This window comes from Theropithecus gelada, chromosome 2, assembly GCF_003255815.1.
Source record: "Theropithecus gelada isolate Dixy chromosome 2, Tgel_1.0, whole genome shotgun sequence".
Lineage (NCBI taxonomy): Eukaryota > Metazoa > Chordata > Mammalia > Primates > Cercopithecidae > Theropithecus > Theropithecus gelada.
In genome coordinates, this window is record NC_037669.1 from 143,238,943 (window position 1) to 143,257,160 (window position 18,218).

At 37.2% G+C, this 18,218-nt stretch overlaps 2 protein-coding genes across 8 annotated transcripts in view; one reads left to right on the forward strand and one right to left on the reverse strand.

The window, feature by feature from the left end:
• Nucleotides 1-5,782, forward strand: part of HLTF (helicase like transcription factor) — a 54,533-nt gene extending 48,751 nt beyond the window's left edge. For 2 of the 4 annotated variants that reach the window (XM_025376330.1, XM_025376333.1), the window contains exons 24-25: nt 930-1,010; nt 3,538-5,782. In XM_025376330.1, coding sequence (XP_025232115.1) covers nt 930-1,010; nt 3,538-3,690 — 234 coding nt within the window. In that variant the 3' untranslated portion in view covers nt 3,691-5,782. The remainder of the gene's footprint in view (nt 1-929; nt 1,011-3,537) is intronic. The other 2 variants (XM_025376331.1, XM_025376332.1) reach the window with 2 other exon arrangements.
• A 2,509-nt stretch (nt 5,783-8,291) lies between these two features.
• Nucleotides 8,292-18,218, reverse strand: part of GYG1 (glycogenin 1) — a 37,372-nt gene continuing 27,445 nt past the window's right edge. The window contains exons 6-8 of one of the 4 annotated variants that reach the window (XM_025375108.1): nt 11,854-12,073; nt 9,426-9,476; nt 8,292-9,165 (exon numbers count right to left, since the gene is read on the reverse strand). In XM_025375108.1, the coding sequence (XP_025230893.1) occupies nt 8,992-9,165; nt 9,426-9,476; nt 11,854-12,073 (445 nt within the window). In that variant the 3' untranslated portion in view covers nt 8,292-8,991. The remainder of the gene's footprint in view (nt 9,166-9,425; nt 9,477-11,853; nt 12,074-18,218) is intronic. The other 3 variants (XM_025375111.1, XM_025375110.1, XM_025375112.1) reach the window with 3 other exon arrangements.

The following is an 18,218-nucleotide window of genomic DNA, read 5'->3' on the forward strand; positions in this document are numbered from 1 at the left end:
TTTTTTTGAGACGGAGTCTCACTCTGTCACCCAGGCTGGAGTGCAGTGGCGTGATCTCGGCTCACTGCAAGCTCCGCCTCCCAGGTTCATGCCATTCTCCTGCCTCAGCCTCCCGAGTAGCTGGGACTACAGGTGCCCACCACCAGGCCCGGCTAATTTTTTTTGTACTTTTAGTAGAGACGGGGTTTCACCATGTTAGCCAGGATAGTCTCGATCTCCTGACTTCGTGATCCGCCTGTCTCAGCCTCCCAAAGTGCTGGGATTACAGGCGTGAGCCACTGCACCCAGCCCATCATTTTATTCGTTAGCTTAAAACAATTCTCATGATCAGGTCTGTGTTAATTAGCTAATGGTACTTTTTTTAGCTCAGCTTTAAAGTCAAACTAACTTCAAATACTGATACAGAAAATTGCATCAAAAAAACAATGTTAGGACTTCTGACCCTTAAAACCCTTTTTTAATACTTTTATTTCATGAACAGAGGAAAGTGCAAGAAAACCAGAAAAGGGGGAGAAAACTTTTTTATAAATAGGCCCAAGAATTGCATCTTTTCTCATATAAATTAAGTCACCTAAGAGGATGTATAAACTTTTTCTGCTGTTAAGCACACATAGATTCTTTTAAAAATGAAAAAAAAAACCAAAAAACCCCAGAAATTGATTAATCAACAAATACTTATTTTGGGTGCTAACACATATGTCGGGCCCTGTATTAGGTATTAGAAGTAGTAGTATGGGGAGGATGCCTATTATCATAGTGATTGGGAGGGTGGATTTTTCTCCCAGAATATTTGTGATGTTAGTATCTGACTTCAGGCAGAAAACTTTCAGTCAGAAAAAGATGAATGAATACTAGTGAAATGAAAGGACAAATGCAAAACACTCAAAGATCAGGGCAGTAATAAAGCAACTCATCCATGTTCTTGTTAGGCCTGGAATCCTGCTGCTGAAGATCAGTGCTTTGACAGATGCCATAGACTTGGCCAGAAGCAAGAAGTTATCATCACAAAAGTGAGTTTTTAAACAAACTATTTTAAGACTAGGTTGATATGATTTTTACAATTAAGTAATGCACAAATACATTATTATAATGATTCAGTGGAATTATGCAGAGCAAAATATACACCTTTTTCCTCCTTCAATAATTTAATATATGCTGTTTAAGGGCCCTTTCTCTGTACATACATTTATGTTTATGTGTACATCTCCTTAAAAACATTCTTTTAAAGATAAATGAGATTATACTTTATTCTACAACATACTTGTTTCCGTTGAAACTGTACATTGGAGACTACCTCAGAAGTACATTTAGATGAACACATTTTTAAAAATAGTGGTAAAATACAAAATTTACCATTTTGAAGTATACAGTTTAGATACATTAAGTACACTAATGTTGTTGTGCAACAGCCATCACAATCATCTGTCTCCAGAACTTTTTCATCATCTCAAACTGAAACTATGTATCCATTAAATAGTAACTTCCCATTCCTCTCCCCCAGCCTCTGGCAACTACCATTCTACTTTCTTTGAATTTGACTACTCTGCAAAACCTTATAGATACATCATAACGTATTTAACCCATTAAGTTTTTTCTAATAAAAACAGTGACATAATGAGCATTATTATATATAAATCTTTGCACATAGATGCAAGTAATTCTTTGGGATAAGTTAAGAAAACTAGAATTTTGGATTTAGAGTTTTTATTAACTATCAAGTTGGTTTCAAAATAGGATTTATATGAAAATTGTGAATTTATGCTTCTGTGGCCAAAAAAGTGCTGTTCTAATTTGCATTTACCTAAAACCTTGAGTATATTTCACATATCTTGTTTATTAACATTTTTTCCGTGAATTATTTGTATCTTCTGTCCAGTGCTCATAGTTATGGGGCAAATAGTTTTATAGTATAAAGGACTCCCTGATACAGTCTGACTTTAAATCTTCTGTTTATGTATGTTAAAAATGGTTTATCCTATACTCTTCCTTGTCTTTAAACTGCATTTTTTGGTCATGAAAAAGCTTTAAAATTTTTATGATTTAAAATGTCAGCCTTTTTTTATACGTTCTAGGTTTTAAGGTCTTACCTAGGACAGAAGGCTTTATTTTCACATTTTTTCAACTATTCTGTATTTACTTATGGTTCTTTTGGAAGATTTTATTTTTTGTTTTATGATTTGTGACATGAGTCTAAGCTTATTCTTTGATCAGATGAAGAACAATTTGTTCTGTCACATCATATCATTTTTTTATTTGAAAATTCCAACTTTTTCCCTACTAGTGTGAAATGTCACTTTTATCATAAACTAATTTATATATATTACTTGGGTCTTTTTCTAGACTATTCTGTTGATCTCTTTTCCTTTTCTTAGGGCAGTATTACTCTTATCACAACTATGGTTTCCTAAAGTAAGTTTTGATATCTGATAGGGTAAAATATTCTGATTACCCTTTTTGAAAATTGTATTGGTGGTTATTATTATTACTCTTGAATTGAACTTTAGATTTTGGTTGTAAAATCCCATTTAAGATATCTTGTTTGAGATTTATTGAATTTATTATTACTTTTGAGAACTATCTTTCTTTATAAATAAGGAATGTTTCTATATAGGAACATAGTATCTCTTCTCCATTTATGTAGATCTTTTATGTATTTCAGTAAAATTTTATTATATAACTTTAGTTACGGCAGTAATTGGGACTTCTTAAATAATGTTAAATAGTAGCAGATAGTGACCATTCTTCACTTGTTTCTGTTTTGTTGAGAATACTTTTATTGTTTCACATTAAATATGTAAGGTTGAGACATTCATTCGTAGTTAGGGTATTTTAAAATCAAGTTTTTATCAGGAATGAGATGATCATGTTTTATTTTTCTCTTTGTTAGTGTTATGAATTATACTAAAGATTCATTCTTGAATTTCTGGGAATGGCCTTTTTTTTTTTTTTTTTGAGATGGAGTCTCACTCTGTCACCTAGGCTGGAGTACAGTGGTGTGATCTCAGCTCAGTGCAAGCTCCACCTTCCGGGTTCACACCATTCTCCTGCCTCAGCCTCCCAAGTAGCTGGGACTACAGGCACCCTCCTCCACGCCCAGCTAATTTTTTCTATTTTTTAGTAGAGACTGGGTTTCACTGTGTTAGGCAGGATGGTCTCGATCTCCTGACCTCATGATCCACCCGCCTCGACCTCCCAAAGTGCTGGGATTACAGGTGTGAGCCACTGCGCCCGGCCAGAGTGGCCTTTTTAATATAATGCTGAAGTCATTTTTCCAGAGTTGCCTATATAGTTTGCTTTTTTATCCTTTCTTTTTTGCTTTGTTTATCTCATGATCTGTAACTTCTGTTCGTACAGCCATATTCTTTATATAAGAAAACCATATTGGGTAAAGAAAGCAAAACTCAGTTCTATTAAAGAGTTATTATAGTTTGGTGCAAAAGCAATTGCGGTTTTTGCCATTAGGCAAATTGTTCATTTAGTTTTTTTACGCCTTAAAAACTACTTAACCAATTTAACTTTTTTTTTTTCTTTTTAAAGTTCATTGTAAAGGACTCTGTTGAAGAAAATATGCTGAAAATACAAAACAAAAAGAGAGAACTTGCAGCAGGAGCCTTTGGAACTAAAAAACCAAATGCTGACGAAATGAAACAAGCCAAAATTAATGAAATCAGAACATTAATTGATTTATAATTTGTGGGATTTTAGTAAGGTCAGTTTGATTGGATACTTAAGTTTTAGAAATGAGAAAAATACAGTTTTAGAAATGAGATCTAGAAAACATGTCTTCTAAAAGGGGCATATTGTTTTATATTAGTGAAGAGGTATTACTGACACAATTTCTTCTATATACGAACCTATTTTTAATGAAACTTCAAATAGCAATAAGTTCTCTTATATACTGTGGCCTAAAATAATTTTTTGAGAAAAAAGGTTACTTTGTTATTTAGCTTTTCATAGCATCTATGCTGAGTATTTTCATATATCTTCCAAGTACTCAGCTTTTTCGTATTTCAAATAAGGTCAGACCTTTTATACTTTTGACCAAATAGTTATTTTCTATGTTGGACACTTAGTTATTTACCAAAGCCTCCAATTTGTGATGCAGTGTTTGTAGTCCTTGTAAACAATATATACAGACCATACAAGAATTAATTTTATTGGGCTTTCAAAAACCGTATTTGCATTCCAGAACCAAATCTTAAATGAGACCAAAGTCCAGGTTAGCACAGGTTTTTATTTTTCCTACAGCTACATTGAGATATAATTCACATACGTGACTTGGAGTTTTACGTTCATGAAAAAATTAGGGATTATGTTAAGAGTACTATTTTTTCCATTTTAGTTAAGTAGTACTACACTCATTGTTTAAATGTAACTTGCTGTGTCTAGGGTGTAAATATAGTCTGTGGGAGTGAGAGGCAAACCAATCCTACCCAATTTGATTTGAATATTTTAAATTATGGAACTGCTAAATAGATATTTCTATAAACAGGTAATTTTTATTTATGTAGCTTTTTTTGGAAGTAACTTTATAAATTTTTATAATTCAGAAGACTACTATATGTGAGAGGCGTGATATCTGGATGGAAGTTGGGCTGGATGATCTCCAAAGTCGTTTCAACTCTTAAAGACATCTTAATCCTGAATGTAAAAAATTGTTGTGTTTAGAATCAGAATTTAATTTTGAACTTAAGTAATTCATCCTTACATCTATCCGTAGAGACTATCTTTTTTTTTTTTTTTTTTTACTTTTTTGTTAATAAGCAAACTTATTTGCTGCAGAATTCTGGGTTGACTCCTGAGCATATTTAAAACAAACAAGCTAGAAATTTAGCAGTCAGATTAGGTAGGTAGTTTTATTTCAAAGGGAAACTTTAATCCAAAGAAAGATTAATTACTCTAACAAGAGAAGCTTCATGTTTGATGATACAGATGTAAGAATACCTGAGACTTTACTTGGAGTGTTGGAAGTGATTTGATAGAAAGATGAGATCAGAGACAATGTTGTGTTCTAGGGCGCACATTGAAGGTATATGCCAAATCTCTCACCATCTAAGTCCTTTTCTCCCTGTGCCCTGTTTTCTTGCTCAAAGGGAACAGTGAATTAGCCAGCTAGAATCTTCCTGGTCCCTTTTTGAGGCGGTAGCAGGTAAGGAATGGGCTGATTTTCATCAAAACCAAGACCTTTCTACAGGGATGATAGTGGAATAATAATTTGGGATTAGCCCACTGGCATTAGGAGCAGTAGGGAAGTTACCTGGTAGATCAAGCATTACACACAAAAAAATCAAGTTGATCAGAGTATGGGTTCTCCATATAGCAATACTTCAGTGAGATTAAGTATAAACAGTTTTTGGCAAAAAACAACACAATCTACTCTTCCTGCTTACAAAGACAAAGCCTTACAAACTCACTGTGAAGGTAAAGGGAGGACAGCTTACTTCTTTGCCCAGATATTTACAAAGTTGTTTTTAAAACACACTCATAAGTTTGGCAATTTGTTTTAAAAATGTCTTGTTTTGTACAGTTCTGTTAGATGTTGTTAAATTTTAAAAAGTTTAATTAAAAAATTTAATTTGTCCTTCCTAAGAAGGATAAATATATAAAAAAGCCACTGGAACGAAAACTTCCTATTATGCTATGCTGTTTTATTATTACATAGAAAAATAACTTTAGAAAAATATTGAAGACATTGTATTACCAGTTGTGATTCAAACAATTTTGTGGTTAAAACTGGATTTTAAATTTAAAAATCAATAAAAATTTCAAATGTTTATTACCATCCTCGGTGCCATAATTTTGACTTTATTTTCAAATAAAATAAATCCTTCATTAATAGTGACCTTTCTATGCAAGTGTTACGTTTTTATTGAGAGTACACGAAGATTACTGTAACGGAATAATGTACTCATATCCTACCTTTATTTTACTCAATTTAACTGGCTGAAATTCTTGTTCAGAAATCAGAGTGCTTATTTAAAATGGCTTGATCTAAAAACATTGGTCCCAATTAATTTCCTCATCTGGAAGAAAAAAAGGAGTTGTGATAATACCTATATATACACAGATAGCACTCTGAATCACTGTATATTTTGTCCTTAAAATTACAGCTCTAGAATTGGAAACAGAAACTAACCACATGTAGTTTGTTACCAGTGAGTACTAATGAAATTATCTTCGGCAGTGTGTGCTGTTTTGGGGAATGGCAAATACATTGCTGTATTTTTTTCTTGTTTTATTTATAGTACTTGCCAAGATTTATGCATTAGCATTTGGATGAGCTTCATTAAAAATATAAGGGCACATTTGATGTTTGGCTTATAACAACTCAAATGTTTAACCTCAAGTTTTTAACACATTAACTTCAAAATATCTGCAAAATGTGTTATACAGCAGGACAATATGGGTATAAGGAGAATTAAGGTAAATATTTACTTTATGTATAAACCATAGCTCCGTTCCACCATGGAGCTAATCTCCAAAAGCGTGGATTTGACCTCTGTTGTGGGTAAGTTTGTCTTACAACCAAAGGTCATACCTACCATTGCAAGGGGATAAATATATATGGATCACCTCTGCAAATATAAATCTTGTTACTGTTGCCTTTTTATACATTTTACTAAGTTACTGCTGAGTTTGAGTTACTGTTGCTTTATACATACTAGTAACCCTTAGTATTCTGGACTCCCTAGAAAAGATTTTCCAATATTTGTATAGCTTTATATGGAAAAGTTAATACTTCACCTTAAGACACAGATCATAGAAGGAAAAGAATGTTTAGTTCAGTGACTTTCTAGCCAAATAACTGAACAGCATTACATGCTATGTCTTATGGCAAGCTTGTCATTCTTTCTGATTCCAAAAGTTAATAGCCTTCACTACTTATTTGAAATTTAAAAATTGGCTGGGCGCAGTGGCTCCCGCCTGTAATCCTGGCACTTTGGGAGGACAAAGTGGGTGGATCACGAGGTCGAGATTTGAGACCATCCTGGCAATGTGGTGAAACCCTGTCTCTACTAAAAATACAAAAATTAGCTGGGCATGGTGGTATGTGCCCATAGTCCCAGCTACTCGGAAGGCTGAGGTAGGAGAATCTCTTGAATCCAGGAGGCAGAGGTTGCAGTGAGCGGAGATCGCGCCACTGCACTCCAGCCTGGTGACAGAGCAAGACTCCGTCTCAAAAAAAAAAAAAAAAAAAAAAAAAAAAAAAAAAAAAAAAAAAAAAATTAAAAGTTATGTCAGCTTTTCACCTTAGAGCTTCGTTATGCTACTGTGTAAAAATTAGAGGATGAACGGGGTAGTAAATAGAAAAAACGCTGAATGCATATTGAATGTCCACAAAAATAAGACATTTTTTATCTGAAGACTGTGTTTCTGTTAATCTTAACCAGGGACTCGGAAGCCAGAAAGACCTCCGACTAGCTAAAATTATTTTGAGAAGTCTCTGTGCCACAGCACCTGACACATGGAGGCACTTCAGTCAGTCTTCGGTAAATGCTTCATTGTACTTGAAGATCAATAGTGACTCATTCTTCACCAGTCCAAATAGCTAGTTTATTTTCAGAAGTCATTTATCATTTAATATTTTATAACTCTAGGTAAAGCCTCAGGTTCTTCTTGAGCTCCTATGGTAACAGCCTTCAAGGTGGCCCCAACCATTCTTGACTTAAGCTGTCTATATGCTTGTATGTTAATTCACATCAATATGAGTAAGGAGGGTGACCTTGAAGGCTAAGTCACAAAAGCTATGCAGCTTTTGCCCAATCAAACCTCTAAAGTTTCTTCCTGTCATGGTTAACTGTCCTGTTTTCTTCCATAGAATCATTTCTGACCACTCATTTTAGTTTTAAAAGGTCATCTTGGATCCTACCCTTCTTTAGCTTGCCGTCTCTTACAACCTAGGATGATCTATAAATTTAATAAATACGCTTTTCCATTCCATCATTTTAAATCATTGATACAACACTAGTAGGCACTGGACCCAGTACTGATTCTGACAGTTAGGAATGACTTTAAAGGTTAAAATATTCTAAATAGCTAAATACCCATAATAGGGAGGTGCAGTATGAATGACACGATGTAAGTTTGATCTCAGTTTGTTCTGTCAGATCCATCACCATCACAGAAAAACAATTAGATTGAAATCATAGATAACAGTTTTTAAAGCATATATCCCAATGTCAAGCTACACTTTTTTAAGACTATGACAAATTCCAAAAATTATGAAAAATTCCCTAATAGATTTGTTCAAGGGTGTGGTAAGATTCCTTAATTTAATTCAACAACCAAGATACAGCAGTAAGTCTTTATTTTTTGTACAGGGTGCCACCGCAGGTAACCATCAGAGAACACGCTGCTATTTTCAAATATACAGAACTGAACAAAAGCATTTTAGCATGCTGCCTTACTGTACATAGAAAACTGGTGAGCATCTTCAGACACTAAGACCAGGAAATAAAATGGGTTAAAGGTATTTGCTGATACGTTTATGAATCACTCAGCAGTGTTAATATAGCTTATCTTTACCTGAAAGCAGAATTACACTCACTCACTGGCAGCACTGGGCAATTCTAAGATTCAGGTCTCGTGAAAGGTAGGCACAACCAACAAGCAAGCAAGGAACAGATGCCATGTCTGCTTCTGAAGGGAGTGACTGACTTTGAAGCAGGCTCTGCAGATTTTAAGAATTGATACAGCTGTCTTAATAGCTTAATATTGAGTTTTCCTTACTTTGTATGTTGGCAGTCAACAAAAGAATTTCTGAAACAAGCTAAATAGGATTATAAAGCAGAACACTGTCCATATAACAGAACTGCTGCTTCACAACTTTTGCCCAGTTCTCACCTCTTATCCTAAAAAAACCTCTCATCTGATAAGTTTTAATGAAAACCTCTAGCAACTGTAACAGACTTTTTTCAACCCAGCTCTAGATACTAAGTATCAGAAACAAGGCTTGGGAAGTGAATGTGTTCACAGAAAAATGCAGTGTTTCTACTGGAGGTAAGTGTCAAGTTTCCTCTTGATGTTGTCAAAGGAATCTGCTCCCATATAATCAGCCTGGCCCTGTTCCCATCGCTCCTTCCGTTCTTCCGAGGATACAAATGGCTGTGCCATAGCTGGGATCTCCCCAAGGGACAGATGTGATATGGCTCCTGAGACATCTTCCTAGAAAGGAAAGCATAATTGACTCTTTGAGAGCTGAAAATCAAACTGTTTTAAAGAATGCAATAAACTGAAGACAGTGAGAAAAGCCAGGATGAATCATGCAAAGTAGCAAAAACTGAAAAGTATTACATGAAACAAACAAAAAAGACACAAAAATATAAAGATTATATGATTTTTTCCTAACAAAATGAAGACTTCTTGACTCAGTGAAAACATTGGGAGAACAAAGTAATTAGGGTTAATGTTTAAGTTCTGCATACCTTTCTACAGAAGCCACAAGAGAAAGCCAGTGTATAGACCAAGTCTGAAAGCTGCAAACAGTTCATTAGAAAGTGTAAGATGGATGGGCAAGGGAACACAAAGTCTCAAGATAAATTCTCAATCTGTGTGGGCTCTGAAAGGTTGAGAACTTAAACAAAATGATACCCCAACAGGCTACATTTCAGAAAGAACCTAACTAGAGAGCCGCAACACATACTCAGTTATCACATTGTAAGAAGGAAAGTTAAACTGGTTTGAGACTAGGTACCAAACTTCTCTGCTTGTTTAAGCTTTCATTTGGATTACCAAGTAGCATCTGTTCATTTAATTTACTTAGTTTTGAACATCTTTCAATTCCCATCTTCACCTTTCCTTGGTTCATAATTCCAGCCCTCATATTGCAGAAGGAACAGGGTAAATGTGCAACAAACAAAGCAGACCTAGTCTACATTAAATTTGATTCTCATTACATGTACATGGGTGATCAACTTCACATGTACCACAAATTTACCAATGCTATCTTTCAAAAAGTACTAAGGTGCAAAGGTAATGGAAATCTTAGCAGAGAAAAAGGAAGGTAAATGAATACAGACAAGCATTGCTTTTAACAAAGAAAATGGTGGAAAAAGTGTTTTGACTATCTGTTTTTGTTACCATATATATGTAAGCATATAGGTATGTATTTAAATTCAGTGGAACTTTAAGGTGTTTGGGTCTATAGGATTGCATTATAGCTGAGGCAACATAAGGCCTTCCGTTGGATAGTCCTGCCTTTGCCTTGTACTTGGCAACAGTAATGATACAGAGGCATTCCAGAGTCCTCTGTTCACAATAGGGGGGCTGTGAATTTATAACCTAAAAGAGAGGCCCCTGAGGTCAGGCCAAATACACTGGACATAACTTAAAATAGTTTAGCCTTTAAAGTGTAACTCTCCCTTCACCTGCCATAAAAGGTACTATCTTAATTCTGGGCTGTAGATGGCTACTTTTAAGCATAGTCCATCTCAAATTTTCATAAGGATAAGTCTCTTCAGACCTGGGTTTGAAGCCCATTCTGCTACTTGACTAGTCTGTTACACAACTAAGACAAGTTATATAACTTCTTTAAGCTTTGGTTAATTTACCTATAAAAGGAGATATTAATAATACTTAATATACTTAACAATACTAATAGTACTTAATATAGTGGTTTTAAGGGTTAAGAAAGGGTAACTTTCATTAAGCATTTACGATGTGCCAGGTGGTTTTAAGTACTGCATGACAGGGGTCCCCAACCCCCAGGCCACAGACCAGTAGTGGTCCATGGCCTATTAGGAACCAGGCCACACAGCAGAAGGTGAGTGGCAGGCGAGCAAGAATTACCACCTGAGCTCTGCCTCTTGTCAGATCAGAGGTGGTTAGATTCTCATAGAAACATGAACTCTTATGAACTGTGCATGCAAAGGATCTAGGTGGTATGCTCCTTATGAAAATCTAATGCCTGATGATCTGAGGTGGAACAGTTTTATCCCACAACCATCCCCCATACTGGTCCATGGAAAAACTGTCTTCCACAAAACCAGTGTCTAGTGCCAAAAAGGTTGGGGACCACTGCTGTACAAATATTATGTCATGATCCATATAAAGCACTCAGAGTAAGAATGCAAGTGTTAGTTCTTTCTCCCTTTCTCCTTTCTATATCTTAGTAAGTGCTAGTAAGTGAAATGGCTAAAATCTGTACCACAGAAAAGCGAATAATCTCTTATAATCTCCCCATTCTGTTCTCTTATTTATATCTGAATATGTAACAGTTTCATTCCTCATCCTCCTCCAATTCTTTCATAAGAACAAACCTCAGAGAAGACCTTTAAAGTCAGAAAATATGCTAAACAGGGTTGTTATAAATGTTAACATGTCATCTCCCTCCTACAAAGATATTTCTTTTTCAAGATCCTATAGTAATCTTAGGAGTACAAACATAGGAAATAAAAATAATCCTACAAAAGTATTTACTGTATGTTCATATTGTGATTTTCACTGAAAACACATTCTTCTAAGCAGATGGCAAATATAAAGTAGATACATCTAAATGTTTGCAGTTCCTAAAACATTCAATGGGGTGTTATTTTTATAGACCACTACTTTAGGAATAATCTAAAAATCTTCTCAGAGGAGAATGGGCTAAGAATTCTAGAGTTAAAATATACGGGTATATATAGAAAATTCTTAAAAAACTATGTTCTCGGATCTAAAGAAATCTGCCACACAGTTTATTTCTGCTACTTCTTGCTGGGAATGTTTCTCCCCTCTAAGATGGTTACCATTTTCTTTCCACAAAATTTTATTTATCTCTGTTTAAAATGCTGCTAAATATTCCACATCTCTATTGATACAACAAGTTTTTAAAAAGCAGCATTAAATGATCTGAAGAAAAGAAACAGAACCTACCACATTTACATATGAGCAGGTGTCTTTGACAAGGCCAAATTGTTGAAGCAGAGGTAAAACGTTGGTGGTAAAGATGTTCCACCACAGGATGAGAAACTCTGGATGAGTCATGTTCGGATCATGGGCCTCACTTTTGACACTTTTTGTTTTGGGATCATAAGTATAATTCCATGGTTTGACTCGTCCCAGGAAATGCACAACTTTGGCACTTGCACCAAACCTGCCAAGTGAACGCAAGTTGAAACAGTTAGTGGATTCTGAGTACTGACAGAAAGATAAGCAGCACTTTTCTGTAGCTGTCTTTTTATTTTTTTTTAAGAGAGAGTGTCTCACTCTCAGGCTGGAGTGCAGTAGCATGATAGCTCACTACAGCCTCTAACTTCCCACCTTTAGGCCTCCTGAGTAGCACAGGCCACCATGCCTAGCTAATGTTTAATTTTTTTTTTTTTGTAAAGACAGGCTCTTGCTATGTTGTCCAGCCCGGTCTTGAACTCCTGGCCTGAAGCGATTTCTCCTGCCTTGGCCTCCCTATTCTATGGCCTTAACAGCGTACTTTCCATCCTGCAGTAAGGGTTCAAGATCAAACTGAGTTCACTGTGACACTGTGAGACAGATACTTTTAAAGGTACTTACTCAGCTGTGTGTTAAATACATACAAAAAATGTAAATGTAGTATTGGTTCGGTGCAACACTGAAGCACCAATCCATTGTGGATAGAACAGGCACACTACTTGGAAAGTATTTGGTATTACCTAGTAAAGTTAAAAATGCTCATGCTGTACAATCCAGCAGCTCAGCTCCTAAGCATATACACTAAAGAAATGCTTGTGTATGTGCAACAAGAGATATAATCAAAATGTTCACAGCAGCAGCAGCACTGTTTGAAACAGTCAAAAACTGGAAACAACCCAAATGTCTGTATTAGATTTTTGCTCAGCAAGTATACATTACTCCCAGCCTCCTCGGGGGAGGACACTTTCCCACCTGATGTTGGATGTGTCCTATGGCTTGACTTGACTAAGACACTATGAGCAGAAGTGACAGTGTACCTTACAGAAGCAATGCTTATTTCTGTTCACCCTCTGAGAAGTTACAACTTCTGCCAGCAGAATATGCCTGGGTGCTTGCTGGTTCCAGAAAAAAGAAACATGGAACAGATCGGGACCAAACCTGTAGCCTAGCTCCAAACTCTGCTGAGATCATCAGAGCTGTCCTAGCCAACCCACCAACATATAAGTAAGAAATATTTGCTTATCGTTGAAAATGACTGAGACTTTAGTTATACAGCCATCTTTTTTAAAGGAAAAGTTCTGCTATATTCATAGCATGGAATACAATCTAAAATGAATGAACTATAGCTATATACATCATGCAGCAAAAAGATGAATTTTTAAAACATTTATGTTGAAAAAAGAATGGGTCAAACAATTACATATATACGATTCCACTTATATAAAGGCAAAACAGGCTGGGTACAGTGGCTCACGCCTGTCATCCCAGCACTTTGGGAGGCTGAGGCAGGCAAATCATGAGGTCAGGAGATGGAGACCATCCTGGCCAACATGGTGAAACCCTGTCTCTACTAAAAATACAAAAATTAGCTGGGTGTGGTGGCACATGCCTGTAATCACAGCTACTTGGGAGGCTGAGGCAGGAGAATCCCGTGAACCAGGGAGTCGGAGGTTAGAGTGAGCTGAGATTGCGCCACTGCACTCCAGCCTGGTGACTCTGTCTCAAAAAAAAAAAAAAAAAAAAAAAAAGGCAAAACAAGAAAAAAGGTACTGTTTAAAGATCAGAAAACTATAATCAATGTAAATTTAATGATGCTGGTTACCTCTGGGGGAAAGGTGAAGCTATCATTGGGAAGGGACAAAAAGAGGTTCTAAGGCACTGGTTGTGTTCTATGTCTTAACTTGGGTGACATTTTTAAACAATACACATTTTTAAATATGTATTCTTTTGTATATATGCTCCATTTCACAATAAAGAATATCTTTAAAAGAGTAGGAGTAAAGTGTGGTCCTGTTCTAGCTGGGAGGAAATCTATGTATATAAAAACAAAAACCAAACGTCAATGTAACAAGAGTCAAAGCAAAAATAGGAACAGTAAGTGCTCAGGAATTCACAGCAGGAAGGGCACTATCCAGCTACAGCGGGAGCAGAGGTGCTAAGATAGTGGGATGTGACTTCAAGCTTATACAGCAGATGTGATCTGGGTAGCTGATGATATTGTAGGGAATTCCAGGCAGGCAACGGCAGGTATCAGGTGAGCACCTGTGTGCTTGACCAGGTATCCTCTGTGAGAGCCAGAGAGGAAGCTTTGAGTAGGGAAAGAAAAGTAAAATGGGACAGAACCTCAGGTACGGGGCTCAAGTGTTAGATTTCAGTAGATTTATACTACAGGCAACCAAGATACGTGAGCATGATATACTGATCAAAATAATACAAACTCATGTAAGCCTTCCTATCCCCTAAAGTTTATCTAAAAAAAAAAAAAAAACTTAGGAACCGGTTAAAAAGCTATCATCAGAGCTTACTATATTTGGAGACCAAATTCTTTAAGGACATGATGGGGAATAATAATATTTCTACAAGGTAAATCTTACCAATGTGTTAACTGAGGCTGTGAGAGACTGAAGTGAGATGCCCAAGGTCACACAACTATTAAGTGTTAGAGATGGGGTTTGACATGGTTTTACCTCTAAGGCATGAGCACTTACCATCCTACCATGCTGCTGCTGCTCCAAAAAGCATGCAAGAAAAATACAGCCTATTTGTAAAGCTCCTTCCTCTTAAGGTTAATTGATCATTCCATGGTTTGTTTCTTCTGATAAATGAAGAGGATATTTGGTATCCCCAAGCTTACTCTTTATTTTATACACATAGTATATGTAACACACACAACCCTCTTGCTCTATTTAATCCTTAAAAGGATAAAAAGAGTAGGAGTAAAGTTTGATGCCCAAATTTGTGCACAGATAAAGCTATCGATTAAATAAGCAACTGTTATGCATATGGCACTATGCTCACTGTGTGGCCCCAAAAGGCTTTTGTTCAAACAGGAAGATGGGTCATCTGCATAAAAATAAGCAAGGTGACAAGTTGGGGCTATCAGGGCAGTACTGACATTAAGGGCTACTGAAATTCCAAAGCAATGAATGCAGGTGGGATTTTCAGAGGTGGCTTTATGCAGGAAGTGGGGGCAGAGACAATGCATGGAAAAGAGTCAGATGACTGCCTTCAACAAATGTTCTAATGAGGATGGGCGAACCCATCACAGAGCTCTGACTCCTGTGTTGCAGAGTGGAGGGAAGGCACTGCCCCATCCTAGCAATATAAACCCATAAGCCTAAAACCGAAATAGAGCGCATAAGAATGAGATATTCCTTCCACCTCCTCGGACATTCACCCCTCCTGACTCAACTTCCCTGCCTGCAGCCACAGCACCTATTTAGATCCTCTTGTGTTAACTTTTTGATCCTCTTGTTTTAACTTAACTGCTAAGCTTCAGCCCATGATTTGCCTAGACTTAATATAAATGTCATACACAGTCATAGCATGATAGTAATACTAATTAAAATAAGTTAAAACATGAATATAATGTAAACTATTCTTCTCTAACCTGTTCTCTTGACAGTTCACTAATGACTAAGCAGTAGTAATAACTCATAATAAGAATATAAAGTATTCATATATCGCAGGCATTGGTTAGTGTTTGCTTGGTTTACTCAGTTAATCTCCAAAATGACAATGTGAGGAAACCAAGGCATGAAGAAGTTAAATAACTTGTCCAGGATCCCATGGCTGGTGAGTGACAAGGCTGGGATTCCATCCAAGCAGTCTGGCTGCAGAGCCAAGGCTCTTAGCCATGACTAGGCTGCTATTGTAAGACACTCCCAGAATTATAAGGGTATTGTCTGAGAGTGACATTTGTTAATTTATGGATTAACTCCTGCCGATGGACAGTTAATATGAAAGTGGAAAAGGTATGCCTAAGAATCCTGGCAATCCCCCAAGTATAGTTAAGGACCCAGCAACAGAAAGTAACCAATAGGAAAGCATGTTATGAAGTAAGTAACTTAGCATTCAAGAAGACTGAAGAAAGACTTTTTAGAAGGATGCAGTTTGCAACAGAGGTTAAGGAAAAAAGGGAAGAACAACAAGAAATGGGTGGTGCTTAAGATCAGCAGGTGACTCACAAGTAGACTGTGCTGGACATTGTCTAAGGGCCTGCCCAGCTCCTGTCTCTGGATTTGGGTGTCACAGCTCATGCAGAGGAAGGGCACAATGTTCCAATCCACCTGCACACGGACTGCCCTCTGCTGTAAGCAAGAATATACACCTGAGCCTCTAGCTCCGTCTGTATCCCAGCCTGGTTCTGGACGTCCACATGACTGGTTCAAGAGGCCTCTGCAGCCCTCCTGGATACCAGCTCCATGCTGGTTAAATACCTCCCCATATGGCCTATGGCCTTCCTCTTGAATGTCAACAGGAACACCATTTGGAAACAATCCACACCCTGCATTTCACTGTGGCTTAGGCACTGATCTCTACCTTTATGAATCCATGTCTCTGAGTATCTCTTTAATTCTAAATCTGTTACTCCCTGTGGTCAGGGGAAGGATCCTCCTTTCTCAAATTACCCTCTTTACCTATTCTAACAAAGTGAAAAAGCTGTATCCGCTGGATAGTCCTTTCATAGACAGGGCAGTTTTCATTTTAAGAAATCCCTTGGTAAGACTGTTAAAGTAGAAACTGGGATGTTAAGGGGTCTTAAATGTGGGTGAGACTGCTTTTTCTGCCCTAAGGCAAGAAATTCCTTGGGTGCCAGCAAGACAGGGGGTGAGTGAGGAGAGACAGGAGAGGTGAGCAGGATTGTGGAGGGCAGTACTGCACAGTGATAGAGCCTCCCAACAGCCACCTACATTGCAATGAAACAAATCACAAAGTGTTAGGATGTAAGTAGGTTTCTTTAAAAATTAGTTGGCGCCAGTTTACTGAGTGGCAAACTTGAAACAGACTCAGGGGTGTGAAGGCACAGAGAAGCATGAGAGGGGAGGTAAGAGAGATTCTGGGGCATACAGGAATCACGCGAAGGATGCAGATATCATGGGTATGGGCTATGCTCAGCCCTCTTTCTGTCCAGTAAGGAATGGAAATGCTTTTAGATGCATTAGGTATTGACATTACTTTCTTCTTTTTTTTTTTTAGACAGTGTCTCACTCTGTCACTCAGGCTCGAGTGTAGTGGTGCAATCTCATCTCGGCTCACTGCACTTCAACCTCTGAAGCACAAGCAATTCTCCCACCTCAGCCTCCCAAGTAGCTGCGACTATAGGCACAAGTCACTATGCCTGGCTAGTTTTTGTAATTTTTTTTTTTTTTTTTTTGGTAGAGACGAGGTTTCACCATGTTGCCCAGGCTGTACTTGAACTCCTGAGCTCAAGCGATCCACCTGCCTCTGCCTCCCAAAGTGTTGGGATTACAGGTGTCAGCCTGACATTACGTGCCTGGCCTGACACTACTTTAATCAAACTGTTACACACCTAATATCTATGGAAATGGACAGTGGTAGTGAGTGGTCGGAGGTTTTAGAGGACCAGCTTTTTATGAGAAGAGCAGGCCTGGATGAGTCACTGAACACGGAAGGTTCGGACCAGCCCAAGAGCCCTTTGAGGGTGGGAAGAGGGCAGAAAAGTGAGAAATAAGGAAGCTGTTAAGTGGGGAAAAATGGGGCTTGGATAAGAGGGTGAGAGGGAAGTGAAGCCAGATTTTGCAACTTTGTGTAAGGCAGTCATATCACAAGTATGTTCCCAGAACTCATCTAGGGCAGCACTTGGCTTGATATGAGGGATACTGCCTGGACCCAACAATGGCCATCTTATATGAAGGTTTAGGAGTCTTTTTAACTCTCATTATGCTCTAATTGTACAACTAAACAGTTATTTACACAGCAAAGGAACCTAAAGGGCTGGCTCTATAAGCTTTCATAAGACACATCATACACAAAAAGAATGAGCAACAAGTCTTGAACACTAGTCTGTTTTCATATCTAGAGTTTCAATCTAGATATTAATTTCAAGTAATTATTTTTATGTCTCAACTTTGTTCTCTGAGAAATGTCTTCAAAAGATCATTTTCTATCATAATCAATTTACCCTTTAGTCATTTATGAAAACAGAGAATTACCGTATCAAAATGAAGTAAGGCCAAATGTCATAAGTAAAAGGAGAAACTACTTCTTAAGTTAACCTAAATGCAAATTTAGGGGAAGACTTTATAAAAGGGTAACCCAGGATATTTTTCTAGTGTTTTATCTCTCCCACCAAATGCAACAAACAGTCAGAATTTACATTGCACAGCTAA